Consider the following 15,696-nt stretch of genomic DNA (forward strand, 5'->3'; position numbering starts at 1 on the left):
GGGAGAAGGCACGCTTAGGGTAGTAATGATCTTATGGCACCCCCAAGACCCATCTTGTGCCTTCGAGGAGCATGGAGGCCAGGCTCCCCTCCCTGCAGACCCATGGGCGTAGCCTGGAATGCGCACAGGGGGCGGGGAGAGAGACACTTACTCCTAGGGCTGGGCGCTTCGCAGGGGAGTCCTGGCGATTGGGGGGCCCACGGATCCGGTGCCTCTGAACCAGCTCGTCAGCAGAAGGGTCGGTCCAGTAGTGATCAGCTGTCTTGAGCTTAGTGTACTCCAAGGCACAGGGTCCCACTGCAGAGAGACAGCCAGCTCCCAACAGTGTTGCCTCCCCTCAGCCACCGCAGGCCCAGCCCAGCCCTCTGTGCTCTCAGGCTCACCTAGAAGAGAGGCCAGGATGGGACCAAACACAGGGTCTGCCAGTAATGCCTCCTTCTCGTAGTACTTGCTGCAAGGAGGAGAGACAGGGTAAACTGTTGGGGCTCCCGAACTCATTCCAGGGCAGCTGAGCTCCCCAAGCAGGGTAGTCCCCACGAAGACAAATCCATGTCAGTCACCAAGAAGAAACAGTCTGTAAGGACTGAGCTTTGTGGAGAGCCTAAGCCCAGTGCCAAGCCCACCTACTGTGATCTAAAACAGGAGAAGGGGCATGCCTACAGGCTGACGTGCATGTCAGTCAAGCAGCTGAGCGTGAGGCTGCAGAACTGAGCAGGGAGGTGGGTGCAGGAGGGAAGAGGGGCTGCCTTGGGGGATGGGCAGTCACCTGCAGTTCTCCACCAGGTACTGCACAACCCTGTCCAGCACTTTTTCGACGAGCGCTGTGCGTACCCATATATGTTTCAAGGCCTGCGGGCTGAGGGTCAGGGCCTTCCCGCTGGCAGAGCACTGTCTCCGCAGGGCCTCATGGCTGCCCCCTAAGGGTTTCCTACAAAGAGAGGGAAGCTTCAGGAGGGCCAGGGTTCAGGGGGAAGCCTGGCTGAGGCTCCTGCGGCTGGTGGCACCAGAAGTGGGGCTTGTTGCCACCAAACGGCAGCCGAGGACTGAGCATGTGAGGCCCCCACAAGGGGCCAACTTCCACCCTCAGGCTGGTCCCTTACCCAAGAAGCCCTGTGAGAAACCGGCCTGGAAGCCAACCTTCAGATGGGTATTCCTGGGAAGTAGCAAATGCCAGGTGGAAACAGGAGGAGGAACAGGTGGGAGGGGCAGTCCCTGGGCTCACCTGCCCTCTACTTGCTGCTGTAGCTCCTGTACCTTGTGGCAAATCTCCCCAGCCACTGGGCATGTCTTCCCCACCTTGGTGAACAGAGCTGCCATCTTGTCACTGCGCAGGAAGCCAGCTGCACGGCGCCTCAGCTGATGCAAGAGGCAAGCCTCCACCGCACCTGGGCCGCAGAGGAAAACAGCACCTGAGCCTGGGCAAGAGAGGGTGACAGGGAGAAACACCCCCTCTCCTCCATACCTGTGAAGATGCAAAGGGGCAGGGGCAGACCCTGACCCATGCTAGAAATAGGGTAAGGGCTTCACAGGCTCAGGTAAGCTATACTATAGCATACACTGTACTATAGAATACTATATACTACAGGGGCTATACTATGGGGAAGCCTGACCTCCTTTCAAAGTTCCCCTCCCCATGCCTCTGCTCCTGCCCAGCGTGACCCTGTGGGGACTCTGATATGCCCCACCATCCTTCTCCCACGTCTGCTGTATACATGTCTCCCAAATGCTGCATCAACCCTGGGGCTGTGGGGATCAAAGCTGCCCGCTCCAGGTGGCACGAGTGCCTCCACCCCAACACAAGGGCGAGTGAACGTGGACAGCACCAACAGGCGAGGGTGGCAGGAAACACGTGGCCTGGCAACCCTCCTAGAGAGCACAGATGATGTGGTTGCTAAGGAACAGGGTCTGGAGAAGGAGCTAAAATATTGATGCAGCCATTGCAGAGACCAGACCTGACGGTGGCCCTGAATTATTGATGAGCCCAGCAGCCAAGGGCAAGTGGAGATTTCCATTTTCCATGCTGGGAGGGCTTCCCTTCATTCATTCATGGTTTTAGGGGCTAGGATTAAGCTCTCCCTCTGGATCCTGCTTACCGCAGACAGACCCAGGAAGGAAAAAAGAGCTGGGTGTGGGAGGGCAAGGAGCTACCCTAGGCATGTATAGACTCTAAAAATATTAGTGTGGATGTGTCGGGGAGAGGAGAAGCCTGGCCATTATTGAGGCTAGGCCAATTGTTTTATAAGTGAGGAGGGAAAGGCCTAGAAAAGGGAAGAGATTTGGTCACAGTCACGTAGTGGCAGAGCCAGGACTAGGACCCAGGGCCCAAACACTGACCAGAGCCCCCTTTCCCACCTCATACAGCCACCAGGCATAGGGGGATACAGGTGGGAGGAGGCGCTCCCCTCACTTTGCAGGTGTGCACAGAGATTGGAAACAGTGCTGAGCTGCAGAGTCTGGCTCTGAAGTCAGACAGAACAGGATCTGAATGCTCTGGGAAACTTAGGGAAATGACTTAATGCTCTGAGCCTTGGTTTTACCATCTGTGAAATGGGGCTAATATTTCTTAGGATTGGTGCAAAATGTTAAGTGAGAGGAACTATGTAAGACACCTAGCATCGGGTTTGGCACATGGGAGGCACTTGCTCCATACTGGTCCCCAACTCCTTCCACGTTTTGTTTTCGGGTTCTATTCTACAGCTGACTGGGAAGAGGTGGGTTTCTGCAAGGCCTGTCCCTGGCAGGGAAGGGAAGAGGAGGCATCAGAGAGAGGATAGAAAGAGGTGGGTGGAAATGACACCCTCTTAGGAACAGGGGAACGGAGGCCCCGTCAACTTTATTTTTACTACGGTTGTTACAATCTGAAGCTTGGACTTAAGAAATACTCACTGAAAGTAGGATTTCTTGCCTGTTTTTTGCCTTTTTAGTGAGTGACAGGCAGCCACTGCTGGGCTCTAAAGGAGTTTTGTTTGGCCTCCCCTGGACTGGAGTCTAGAAGTTGGAGAGTCCCTGGGGCCCCACCTGGAGGATAGCCAGCTCATCCCAGGGGAGGGGGACACAAGCTGGCCCTTCCCTCCCGCAACAGGCTCCTTCCAGCTGGAGGGCGCCCCGCTTGAGCCAGGGCTTCAAACTGGCTCATTTTTCGATTCAAACCTCTGCTGAAAAAGTGCATTTCCACTTCAGATATACCGAATCAGAATCTACATTAGCATCGCCTGGGAACTTGTTAGAAATGAAAATTCTCATCAGGGGTTCAGACAGGAGGATTTCACTTTCTATAATGCACAGCCCTTCCGTCACCCCTCTGCGTGCACGTATATCCAGACACACGCCTCTACACGTGTATCATGTGTGCACAGGCCACGGCAGAATCTTTGGTTTAAGCATCACACAACCCAGATCCCCGGAGGTCTGTGTGACCCTGGGGTGTACAGGTGAGTGACCCTTTTGTCCCAGTCCTCTCCTCTTGGTCTGGGGCTGCTGCAGCTCCAAGTCTGCACCTGTGTGTGTGGGGGGGCGACCATTTTCTGGGGTTGCGGTCCTCATCCAGAGCTGGGAGAGAAGCAGCACTGAGCAGGGCTAAAGCGGAGGCAGGTGGCACCAGTCCTGCAGGGAATCCTGTGCCTCAGTGATGTGACTAATTGCCAAGATAAGGAGTCATTAGCCTTCCCACCTTCCCCAGGCTGCAAGCCAGCCAGGCTGGGGGCAGGGATGGCAGGCATGGGCACACCCATCATGCCAGCCTCGCTCCCCCAGCCCCCACCAGTGCTGCTACTGAGGCTCTCTGGGGTGAGAGGAGGCATTTCTCAGCAATTACCACAAGTAGGGAATAAGGGGAGAAGCCCAAATATCATGCCCAGTCCCCCCAGCTCACCCCCGGCCCCATGTTCCTTCTGTGAAAACAGGCCAGGTGCCAGGCGGTGTCTGCGGAAGAAGAGACTGCTCTCATTTCTCTACTTTCCAAGCAAAGTAAACGACCCTTTATGTCAGACGTTCTTAGTGACTGTTCATGTTACACCACGCTTCCCCATTCTCGAAGGGGTGCCCCCCACTGAGAATCACAGCATGCAATGAAAATCATAACTGTGTGCTGTGTGGGAACTATGTGTACGCAAAAAAAAAAAAAAAAAAGTAGTAATGGAGAATCACTTTTCTAAGGGGGTTCGTGGGTGGGCTTCTGGCCCATCCTGAAATTGTGTGCAAAACTGTCGCATGCTCTAGCATGCTGAGGTGAGTGCTTCTTTTCTAGACAGAGGATCCATGACTTTCAACTTCTTAAAGGGGTATCTGACCTCAAAAAGTTTAAGAATTTCTGCTCTATGACCTTTGTGTTGAGCAGAAACCCTACTGATTGAAACTCACAGAGATGCAAACTTAAACACACAGACAGACAGACTTTCCATCAGGTTGTTGTTGTCATGTGCCGTCAAGTTGGTTCTAACTCATAGCGACCCTACGCACAACAGAACAAAACACTGCCCGGTCCTGCACCATCCTTACAATCGCTGCTATGCTTGAGCTCATTGTTGCAGCCACTGTGCCAACCCACCTCGTTGAGGGTCTTCCTCTTTTCCGCTGACCCTGTACTCTGCCAAGAATGATGTCCTTCTCCAGGGACTGATCCCTCCTGACAACACGTCCAAAGTATGTAAGGTACAGTCTCGCCATCCTTGCTTCTAAGGAGCATTCTGGTTGTACTCCTCCCAAGACAGATTTGTTCGTTCTTTTGGCAGTCCGTGGTATACTCAATATTCTTCGCCAAAACCACAATTCAAAGGCTCTTCTTCGGTCTTCCTTATTCATTGTCCAGCTTTCACATGCATATGATGCGACTGAAAATATCATGGCTTGGGTCAGGCGCACCTTAGTCTTCAGGGTGACATCTTTGCTCTTCAACACTTTGAAGAGGTCCTTTGCAGCAGATTTATCCAATGCAATGAGTCTTTTGATTTCTTGACTGCTGCTTCCATGGCTGTTGATTGTGGATCCAAGTAAAATGAAATCCTTGACAACTTCAATCTTTTCTCCGTTTATCACGACGTTGCTCATTGGTCCAGTTGTGAGGATTTTTGTTTTCTTTATGTTGAGGTGTAATCCATACTGAAGGCTGTGGTCTTTGATCTTCATTAGTAAGTGCTTTAAGTCCTTTTCACTTTCAGCAAGCAAGGCTGTGTCATCTGCATAACGCAGGTCATTACTGAGTCTTCCTCCAATCCTCATGCGCCATTTTTCTTCGTATAGTCCAGCTGTTCAGATTATTTGCTCGACATATAGACTGAATAGGTATGGTGAAAGAATACAACCCTGACATACTCCTTTCCTGACTTTAAACCAATCAGTATCCCCTTGTTCTATCCGAACAACTGCCTCTTGATCTGTGTACAGGTTCCTCATGAGCTCGACATATAGACTGAATAGGTATGGTGAAAGAATACAACCCTGACACACTCCTTTCCTGACTTTAAACCAATCAGTATCCCCTTGTTCTATCCGAACAACTGCCTCTTGATCTGTGTACAGGTTCCTCATGAGCACAATTAAGTGTTCTGGAATTCCCATTCTTCACAGTGTTATCCATAGTTTGTTATGATCCACACAGTCAAATCCCTTTGCATAATAAATAAAACACAGGTAAACATCCTTCTGGTATTCTCTGCTTTCAGCCAGGATCCATCTGACATCAGCAATGATATCCCTGGTTCCACGTCCTCTTCTGAAACCGGCTTGAATTTCTGGCAGTTCCCTGTCTATATACTGCTGCAGCCGCCTTTGAATGATCTTCAGCAAAATTTTGCTTGCATGTGATATTAATGATACTGTTCTATAATTTCTGCATTCGGTACTGCCCTGTTTATCTGTTCCCTTTTACACAATGTTTCTCATGAAAGCTGTCTACATTCGCTGTCTCTATCTCCTCCTCTCCCTTGTTCTTCCGTTTTTAAATTTCATTATGCAGAATTCCAAACAGGGACAAAAGAGGAACAAACCCAACCTAAACAGCGATCAGATCACAACCCATCTTGCTTCAGCTGTACCCCCTCCAACCACGCTTTTCTTAAGCCTGGATTATTTTGAAACCAATTTTAGATATCGTGTATTTTTATCTATAAATACCTCAAAAACATGGAGTTAATACCTCTGTCACAACTACAAAATTAATAAAAATTCCTTAATTCATCAGATATTCAGTCAGTGTTCAAGTTTCCTGACTAACCAGATGCTTCAAACTCCCAGAAACATGGACTCCAGATGGGATCCTGGAGAAGGTTCTAGGAGGCTTTAAGGGGAAGGCGGTAAGGTTACTTTCAAAACAAAGTAGAATGTCACCGGTGGTGATGATGACAGCAACATTTACTGAGCACCTACTGCATACCAGACTACTGCTACGTGCTTTACCTGCATCACTCTTTTAATCCCCTATCAGCTTTCTGGTAGTGGGCTCAGAGATGCTGAATACCTGGCCATGTCACACACTAGTGACATGGCCTGTGACATGGCCTGGACATGAACCCAGGTCTACCCAGAAGCCCAGTGCCCTCGAGTCGGACTCCAAATCAGAGATATGGGCCACCACCACATGTACTCAGCTGTGCCCCAAGGGAAAACCCTGGTGGCTAGTGGTTAAGAGCTATGGCTGCTAACCAAAAGGTCGGCAGTTCAAATCCACCAGGCACTCCCTGGAAACTCTATGGGGCACTTCTACTGTCCTACAGGGTTGCTATGAGTCGGGATGGACTGGACAGCAGTTGAGTTTGGTTTTTGTTTTGGTGCCCCAAGGCAGGGCGAGAGGAACCAGTTCTCCCAGAGGTCTTTCCTTCCACCTAGATCATTACCAGATGAAAGGTAGCAATTGGATATCCTGAGAATGCGCTGTTCATTCAGGGCGGGTGGGAAGAAGGGAGAAGGAATCCCTTATTCTAAAAAGAGATAGGCTACAAACCAGCCAGAATCTTAGAATGTGCTGAAATAACTCTGGCTGCCACATCCCAGGCCTTCCTACCACCTGCTCCAGTTCGAGCTCATTAGCATCTCCTTGCCATTCCCCGAAGGCGCTCACTGCCGTGCAGACCTTCCGGGCTAATGAAAGCTGCTTAGCAACAGGGAGCTGGTTAATAAAGCCCTGATGTTACTCCCAGCTCCACAGACTTCACCCACGTCTCCCATTACGGCTCCCCCACAGCCTGAAGTAACCCTCAGGTTGACCCATCTATGCAGGGGAGGGCAGGAAACCTGGGCCTGGGGAGGCAGGGCTGGACCGCCTGGTCTGGCCCAGGCCCCGCCCCCAACGTCTCTTGGGGAAAAAGGACAGCAGCCATTTATGAGTTTGAGAACTCTGTGGGCCTCATAAACCCACTCTACTTGGTTAAAATCAGAACAGAGCAAACAACTACTGTGGAGGACGATGCTGCCAGGCCCTGAGCCAGAGTAGGGCAGATCACAGAAACAATTGCTTCTCCAAGGTGTATGGGCTGAGGCCTCAATTACCTCAGATCCCTTGAAGGGAAGACAGCAACTCTGTCCTCCTTAAGCATATATATTACTATTAGAAATACGGAGTTCAAAGATATAACTTGGAACAATTTGGTGCTTAACCCTGACCTTCCGTGCTCTGCCCCAAACCACAAGTTAAAAGCACCCTGGGGAGAGGCAGAGGATATCAGCCTATACCTGGGGTTCATGAAGCCAAAGGGAAAACATAAAGCATTCATTTGATTCAACAATAGGTCTTTACATTAAAACAGAAATGTCAAAAACCATATTATGGAACTAAAGGTAAACTTTACATGATACTTTAAGGCAGGAAATATCAAAGAACCCTCTCCTGCAGTGGTAGGTTTGGGCCTATTCAAGCCCCACCCTCTGCCATAGGAGTCAACGGTCACTCAGGTCCTGGTCCTTCACTCTGGGGGTTCGGAGGCGCCATCATGGTAGGAGGAACAGCATACAGAGAAGCCCCCTCCTTGCCTAGCCTGGTTTGCCAGCAAAGCAAACACATTTCTCACCAGCCTGTGGTACCTCATGCTTCTCCATGGGTAAAAGGAATGAGGTCTGGCTGCCACTTCCCTGGGATTGCCCAGGATCTGGTCTTGACCCAGGGGTTCTTGAGTTCCACTTCTAAGGTTCTCCAGGAAGGTTGTGTTTCTGACTCAAATGTCTGTATTCCAAGGAAGCTCAGAGCAGCTGGTCTTGCCCCAGATCCCACCCTCCTCTCCCAAGAGAAGAGGGGCCAGTGCAGAGCTGAGGTGGCCAGGACCCCAGCGCTTCCAAAAGCTCTAGGGAATGTCATTACTCTGTGGTTAATTCAGTCTTCACAGCCTCCACTCTGTTTTCTGTCCCTCAGCACGTTCTCTGTACTGCCATTTCTCCTAGAACAAAGCTCGATTCCGCATGTGGCTAGGACAACAGCAAGACCCAGTATAAGACTAAAAATGCATTTTGAAGCATTTTTCAAGCAGATGAGACTGGCATATTAGAATCTCCAAAAAGTGAAAGGCGTGGCATTTCTCAATTAGTTTCTATCTATTCTCTCCCACCCTCCAAGAATCCCTGATTATGGTTCCATTGCGTGATGCACAGAAACCCTGGTGGCGTAGTGGTGAAGTGCTACGGCTGCTAACCAAAAGGTCAGCAGTTCGAATCCACCAGAGCTCCTTGGAAACTCTATGGGACAGTTCTACTCTGTCCTACAGGGTCACTACGAGTCAGAATCAACTCAAAGGCAAGGGGTCTGGTTGGGTGTGATGCACTGTGGATGGCCTCAAGGCAGGAAAAAATGCATAACAATTTCTGCTTTTAACCAACCATATTTTAAGCCTCAATTGGGATCTACTTCACCACTGAACACTCATCCTGACAAAGCTTAAGGATTCCTCTTTTCACAGGTCTCAGATACCCCAGCTTGACTGAGTTTCAGAAAGTTGGCAGCCCCTCCTGCTAACATATTCTCCACTAACTGTGCACAGATCCCAAGGCAGAGGCAGCAACTGCCAGTGGCTTGCAGGTACCGTTTGTTTGGTCCACACAATTTTTTTTTTTTTAAATGGGAAGTAATTATCATCATCTAAAAACTTGGAATTTGATATAAAAACTCAGACTTCTGGCTTCTCTTAAAACAGGTCATGGCAAGCCTGGGCCTGCATTCCTGCAGGAGCTGACAGGGCAGACAGGGTAAGCACCATTTGTTCACCCCAGACCCCACCACTCCCTATTGCTCACACCCAAGCCAGTTTCCCCTGTGGCTGACCCTGTAGGCATTTAAGTTTGCACTCATGTGGACCTAAGGCATCTCCTGAGAACCACCAGAAATGGAGGCCACTGGCCCCTCCTTTTACCTCTGGGCTGAGTTTAGAACCCTAGAGACTTGAGGGTCCTTGTTCTATTTCAGCAACTGAAACTGGCTAAAAGCAGAAAAATCATTTGCGCGTGATCGCCCTGCCTCTATAAAAAGCCCTGGGCTTCCGGGCAGGAGAAAAAGCTCAAGCCCCACTACTTCCTGGGGCTCCCAGGCTGCTCAGAGGAGAGCTGACAGCTTTTTCTCCCCTAACTGGCCTGAATATGGGACACCCACAGCTTTTCTACCTGCTGCTCTCCTCCCAGCCCCTTTTTCCTCACTCCCCCATGGCCACCCACATGTGGCTCCCATGCACAAGCTGTTTGTACTGTTTTATTCTATTTTCCGTACTCAGTGTGTGTGCATCCAGACCCGTGTGACTGTGAGACAAGGGACACGGCTCTGAACGAAGCCCAGCACCAAGCTGTGCACAATTAGGCTGCCAGTACCAATCCCTTTCAGTGACAATGACAGACACTGGCCGAAGTCGGGGAAAAACAGCATGGATGAAAGGAGTAGAGTTCTAACACTTCAAAGCCACTTATTAAGAAACAGGCACGCTTTTTTCCCTAATGTAGGCTCTGTCAAAGAAAACGTGTGATCAGTCTACTTACTCCTTGTAAACCCGGGAATGATTACAACTAGGGGAACTCGCCTAAAAGGGAGATGGTGAAAATGTCCTGCAAACCTGCCTTAAGGCTCAATATCCAGAGAAGGAAAGACAGACATTTTTTGAGCTATGACACTGCTAGGAACACTCATATGCGTTATCTCAGTCCCCATACAACTTCTCTGAGGTAGGAGTCATCTCCCTGTTTTTAGAGGAGCAAACAGGGTGAGAAAAGCTAAGAACCGTGTCCTTGATGACTCAAGAAGTAAGCAGACCGCCTGGATTCAAACCCAAGTCTGGCACTTGCCTCTGCTCACACCACCTCTTCCCTAGTCGACCACTCACCACCTCTCTGTTTTCTGGCTGGAATCAAGTGCAGGGTTGGGGCCCAGAAATGTGTGTTTTAACAAGCCCTTACGGTGATTCTGAAGCACATTACCTATTACCATGCTGTATTTATTTGTACATTTGGCTTCCATCTGTCTCCCCCAACAGAATTGAAACCCCCGAGCAGAGACTTTGTCAGTCTTGTCACTGCCATGTCCCTGCACGTAAGATAGTGGCTGGCATAGGGTGAATCCTCAGTTTGAGTAACTGTTTGTTGATGGACTGATGGGAAGAGCAGCTATCTGCCTCACCACACTGTTGTCAAAGTGTCCTGTCCCAATCCACTCCCGCCTTTCCTTCCCCTCAGAAACATACAACCTCCCCTTCCCTCAATCCCAAACGCCAATCTCAGAGGCCAAGGAAAACAACGTACAGGTGGTAAATGGTTCCTTGTCCACTCAGAAAGAGAGTTGAGAGGAAGGCCAAATACCAGAAATCCAAGAAAACTCTGTTGTGGGTAGAGATAGGCTTGCTCCTATAAAAGCCTTCCTGCTGAGACGGAAGCAGTGGTTTGTTAAAGAGATTCTCCCTCTGGGCAGGAAGGCTTTGGCTACTGCTGCCATCCTAGGCTCACGTTCAGTTCATTTGCATCCAATCAAATGCTTGGCGAGTTGGGATGATAGGGCAACACAGGTGAGATTACCCAGAAAGTAGATGTGGCACAGAGAGCATCCAAAAGGCACAGACCTTTCCCTCAAGTTCAAGTAAGGATAAACGGAAGCTGTGGTTCCCAAACCTGAATGACCCAGGGCAGTGGTTCTCAGAGTGTGGTTCCCAGACTGGCAGCATCAGAATCACCTGGGAACTTGTTGGAAATCCAAATTCTCAGGCCTGACTCCAGACCAACTGGAATCAGAAAGTCTGCAGTGGGGGCCCAGGAGTCCGTTTTAACAAGCGTTTAAGGTGATCTGGTGCATGCTAAAATTTGGGAATTACTGTCCCAGGGCACTAAAAATATTCATTATTGGTGGTGGTTGATTAACGTAATTGCTATCACTAAATTGTACACCTAAAAACAATGAATCCGCAAATGTTATACAAATTTTTACAACAATTTAAAAATATATGCATATATACATGTTTTCTTGGGCCTGGAGATCCCAATTCAGTAAATCTGGGAGGGGGCCTCAAGGAGATTCCAAAAGCTCCCGAGTTGATTCTGACTTGCAGCCAGGTTTGAGACCTACTAAACCTGGCTCCAGGGCCATGTCCTCAGTTCTAATGCTGTCTCACCTTCCACTCTCTCAAGTCCCCCAGCCATTCACTCACCACACAGAGCAATGATATGGCTGCTATCTTCATGCACAAACTTCCTGGTGACAGCCTCCTCCATGATTTGCTTCACCTGTGGACAAATAAGCAGCATCCTTATTATACACAAATTTTTTTCCTGGTCAAAGGCCTCTGTGTAAGGAAATCACTTGGGTTCTGTCCCCCTGGTCTGGGTTCAGACAGCACAGAGTAAATGACAGGGATGGGAAGTGGGAAAGCAAAGTTTCTTCAGCACAGGCTGCTTTTAGCCTTTTGGGGAGGCAACCAGGAAAAGAAATGGCATAACCCCAGCAAACAATCAGTACGACTGTTCCAGCTCAGGGGGAAGTGCCACACCGTGGAGAACAGGGGTGGGATGCTGTTTGCTCATCTGGAGAAGGGCTTCTGGGGAAACACACTGTTCTTTAGAGACAAACTGTCTCAGTACGGGCTGTAGATAAACAACCTGCCCTGCCTGTTCTCCCCCTTCTCTGAGGTTAGGGGCTAGATCTGTCTAGACCTCAGGGACACTCTCCACATGCTCACAAGCCTTGACTTCTTTTTATCAAGGTTCTAAAACACTGTTTCAGGTTCCTATCTGCACGTAAAAGCTTCCAAATACCTTGTGAGTGGGCTGTCACCTTTCTTCCTTTAAGCATTAAAAAAAAAAACAACAACAATTTATTGATGCAGAGTAAACACCTAGAAAATGCATCAAAAAAACCTGCTGCCATCGAGTCGATTCCAACTCATAGCAACCCTATAGGACTGAGAACTGCCCCGAAAGGACACAGATCATAATTACACAGCTTGATGAGTTTTCACAAACTGAACACACCTGGGAAACCAGCAAACAAAACGGCAGCACGTGACCTGCACCCCAAAGCTTCCCTCCCACCGCACTGTCACGTCCTCTGCTCCAGCGTACCCACTATCCTGACTGCTAACACCATAGATTAGCCTCACTGGTTTTTGTGTTTTCAATGGAATCACACCATGTGTAGGGTTTGTGACTGGTTTCTGTTGATTACCTATGTGACTGTGAGATCTGTCCATGCTCTTGCACGTAACTGTAGCTTGTTGGTTCCCACTGCTGTGTTCTACTCTATGAATACACCACAACTGATGGGCCCTTGAGTAGTTCCCAGTTTGGAGCTGTCATGAATACTGGTGGCTATGATGGGTTTTTTTAATGAACATTCTGGGCATGCCTTTTGGTGAACATACATATGAAATTCTTTTGATTTATACTTGCAGGCAGGGAGTTTCTGGGTCATGGAGCATGCATGTATTCAGCTTTACTAGATATTGTCCAATTGCCCCCCAAAGTGGTTGTACCAATTTACACTCCCACCAGCAGTGTATGAGTCACTCCCAACACTTCAGCCAAGCACTTCTTATGTCCTGGGGGAACCTGGGGCAGAAATGCCAGGAGACAGATACTAATACTAGAGATTACAGGGATGGATTTTCTTTATCCCAGCATAAATCTTACAGATAAAGTAAACTAGTCTTTGCCGTTCTTCTGACAAGACATTCAGTGTCTTGATGCTGCCACAGCTCCCAAGGCCCTCGCCCAGGACCCTACAGTTTGGAGGGTGGAGGAGCTCCTAAGGCTTGGGGAGAAGAGAGGAAGAAGTTGGAGCCTCCCCCCTGTTGAAAACTGCTCATGGCTAGCAGTTAGGTAAAGGGATCAAATTGATTCATGCACTCTAAACTGTTAACAGCTTCCTAGATTACTTCAAGGAGTGCCTGCATTGAACAGAGAGCACAGCATTTCAACTCAATGGCCAGCAGCCATCTGAAGCAGTCTGGTGGGTAAATTTTGAGGTGAGGAGCACCTACAGAAGTAGGTCCCTAGAATTACACAGAGCACCTCTGTGAAAGGTCAGCCATGTTCCACTTGTAGGACAGAGTAGAACTGCCCCACAGGATTTTCAAGGCTGTAAATCTTTACAGAAGCAGATTGCCACACGTTTCTTCCACATGCCCCTGGTGGGTTCAAACTGCCAACCTTTCGGTTAGTAGCCAAGCTCTTAACCACTGTGCTATCAGGGCTCCCGGGTAAGATACAGAGCTGCGGGATACTCTGGCCATTTGTTTAGGAACCATTCTTGAAGCAGTATAGACAATTTGGGTCACACCAACGATTCTAGCACATTTGGCAACAGCTTAGGTGCAGCAACAGCTGCTTTTTTTTCTTGTTTGTATAAGTCTCCGACACTAGGCTGCTTGCTTCCTGAGGACAAGCACCAAGATTTCTCTTTCCCTCGGGGAGGGCAAAGTTGAGGCTTAAAAGTTGGGGCTTATACCCCTGGCCTAAGAAACCCTTACTTGGCCACTCCACAGCAAAGACACAATGGAGCTTCTCACACACAGCTGGAGAGGTGAGGGTTTCAAACACTTCTTTGCCGGGGGAGGGAAGGAAACAAATGCTAGGGGAGAGTAGGCAGGCCGTGGCTGAAGCAGGATAACCGTCTGAAGCTTTACAGGATTTTATTGGAACCCAGAGTCTTCCCCAACACTGAAACTCTAGGAAGGATTGAAAGAACCAACATGGTAAATGAACTTTTATAGATGAGGTAGATAATATTTTCCTATTTTAGAGATGAAGAAATTGAAGTTCAGAGAGGTTAAGTAACTTACTCAAGGTCACACAGTGCTAGGTCCAGCCTATTCCAAAAATTGTGCTTTCTCACCATGTTTTCCAGTCTCCAAGATCAGCAAATTTATTTGCCATAAAGTCACTGAGTGCCTACTGTGCACCAAGTGCTGGATGCTTAGTGGACAAAACATACAGTTCACACATCTGGCAGACTATAGCCAAAGAGGCAAGTGGTGGAAGGAGCTCAGGGCTTCAGAGGCCTAATCCACTCTAACCAACTCTGCAGGTTTGAGCTCTCCAGCCCTCAGATGGGGGTGAGTCATTCCTATGGGCAACCTCCCCTCTCCTGAAATGAGCTTTTGAGCTGGGTCAAGGTAAAGGGGGTTAGTAGAAGGAAGGACTCTTTCCGATGTGGGGGCCTCCTTCCACAGGGGAAAAAAAAAATCGAGTCCTGAAAACCATTCTTAAAAACAAAACAACTGGTCCCTGGGTAAGGAGGTGGGCGTGGAGTGAGAAGCAGTGAGGTGTGCAGCGAGCCCTCCGGCAGCCACGACTCAGTTCCCAGAGGGATACTGGCGGGGGGAATAGGGAAAAGGGGCACTAACCCCGAAAACACTCGCTTATCACGGCGGGAGGCCCCCGCGGGACCCTGCCCCTTCCCCTGGCGGCGCGGGTAATGAATGGCCAGCTCCGGTTCTCCAGAAATCACCGCCACCCCTCCCCCGACCTCGGCCTCCCGGCGCTGCTGCCGTCACAGGGCGGGGAGCTGCGGGATCACGGAGCAAACAAACCCCGGAGCTCCGGCCTGGCTCCTGGGGCCGAGGGGCCTTGCCCCCCAATTTGGGAGGGGGGCGGGAGCCGCAGCCGGTCCAGGACCTACCCCCGCAAGGCCCAGGGCAGGGCCTGTGAGAGCCGGCGTTCGGGGTGGGTACGGACCTTCTCGCCCCCTGGGCCCCGCGGGCAGGGGCGCGAGACCCCCGGGGTCCTTGCCCCGACTTTACCTCCTTTTTCACGTTCCACAGCAGTTTCTCTTTGACTGTGTCCTCCTCGCTGCCCATGGTGCGAAGGGTGGCGGGGAGGCAGCGCCGAGCGACCCTCCGAGTCCTCCGCGCGCCCTCGCCGCCTCCGCGCTTCTCGGCTCAGCGCCCCACGCGCAAGGCGGAGTCCCCGTCCGCCGCGCTCCCTGCCCGCCGCCGCCGCCACTGCCCGGCGCTCGGCTCCGCAGCCATCTTCCGAGCCCCGCACAGACGTCAGGCGGCTGGCCCGGCCCCTTCCCACAGCCCGGGGAGGGCGCTCAGCGACGGCAGGGATCCGGACGCAGCGGGGCGGCGCGTGCCTCGGGTGGCGGGCCCGGGAGCGCGCCACGCGGGCCGCTGTCATGGCAACGCGCCCGCTCCCGCCCCGAGGGCGCGAACCCGCATTATGAGCGCCCGCAGCTAGCCAGGCAGAAAGCGGGGTGGGGCTTCGGGGCGGGTCCTGGACCCCGTCGGCTCTCGGCTGCGGAGAAAGTCGCCC

The 15,696-nt window shown here is 50.7% G+C and overlaps 1 protein-coding gene across 4 annotated transcripts in view; it reads right to left on the reverse strand.

Moving 5' to 3' along the window:
• SGSM2 (small G protein signaling modulator 2) overlaps nucleotides 1-15,460 on the reverse strand; it is a 35,186-nt gene extending 19,726 nt beyond the window's left edge. The window contains exons 1-6 of one of the 4 annotated variants that reach the window (XM_049860657.1): nucleotides 15,183-15,458; nucleotides 11,595-11,670; nucleotides 1,223-1,385; nucleotides 767-928; nucleotides 384-451; nucleotides 152-297 (exon numbers count right to left, since the gene is read on the reverse strand). In XM_049860657.1, the coding sequence (XP_049716614.1) occupies nucleotides 152-297; nucleotides 384-451; nucleotides 767-928; nucleotides 1,223-1,385; nucleotides 11,595-11,670; nucleotides 15,183-15,239 (672 nt within the window). In that variant the 5' untranslated portion in view covers nucleotides 15,240-15,458. Of the gene's footprint in view, nucleotides 1-151; nucleotides 298-383; nucleotides 452-766; nucleotides 929-1,222; nucleotides 1,386-11,594; nucleotides 11,671-15,182 lie in introns of all 4 variants that reach the window. The other 3 variants (XM_049860659.1, XM_049860658.1, XM_049860660.1) reach the window with 3 other exon arrangements.
• Between the last annotated feature and the right edge of the window lie 236 nt (nucleotides 15,461-15,696).

This window comes from Elephas maximus, chromosome 19 (genome assembly GCF_024166365.1).
Source record: "Elephas maximus indicus isolate mEleMax1 chromosome 19, mEleMax1 primary haplotype, whole genome shotgun sequence".
In the NCBI taxonomy this organism is placed as follows: Eukaryota; Metazoa; Chordata; class Mammalia; order Proboscidea; family Elephantidae; genus Elephas; species Elephas maximus.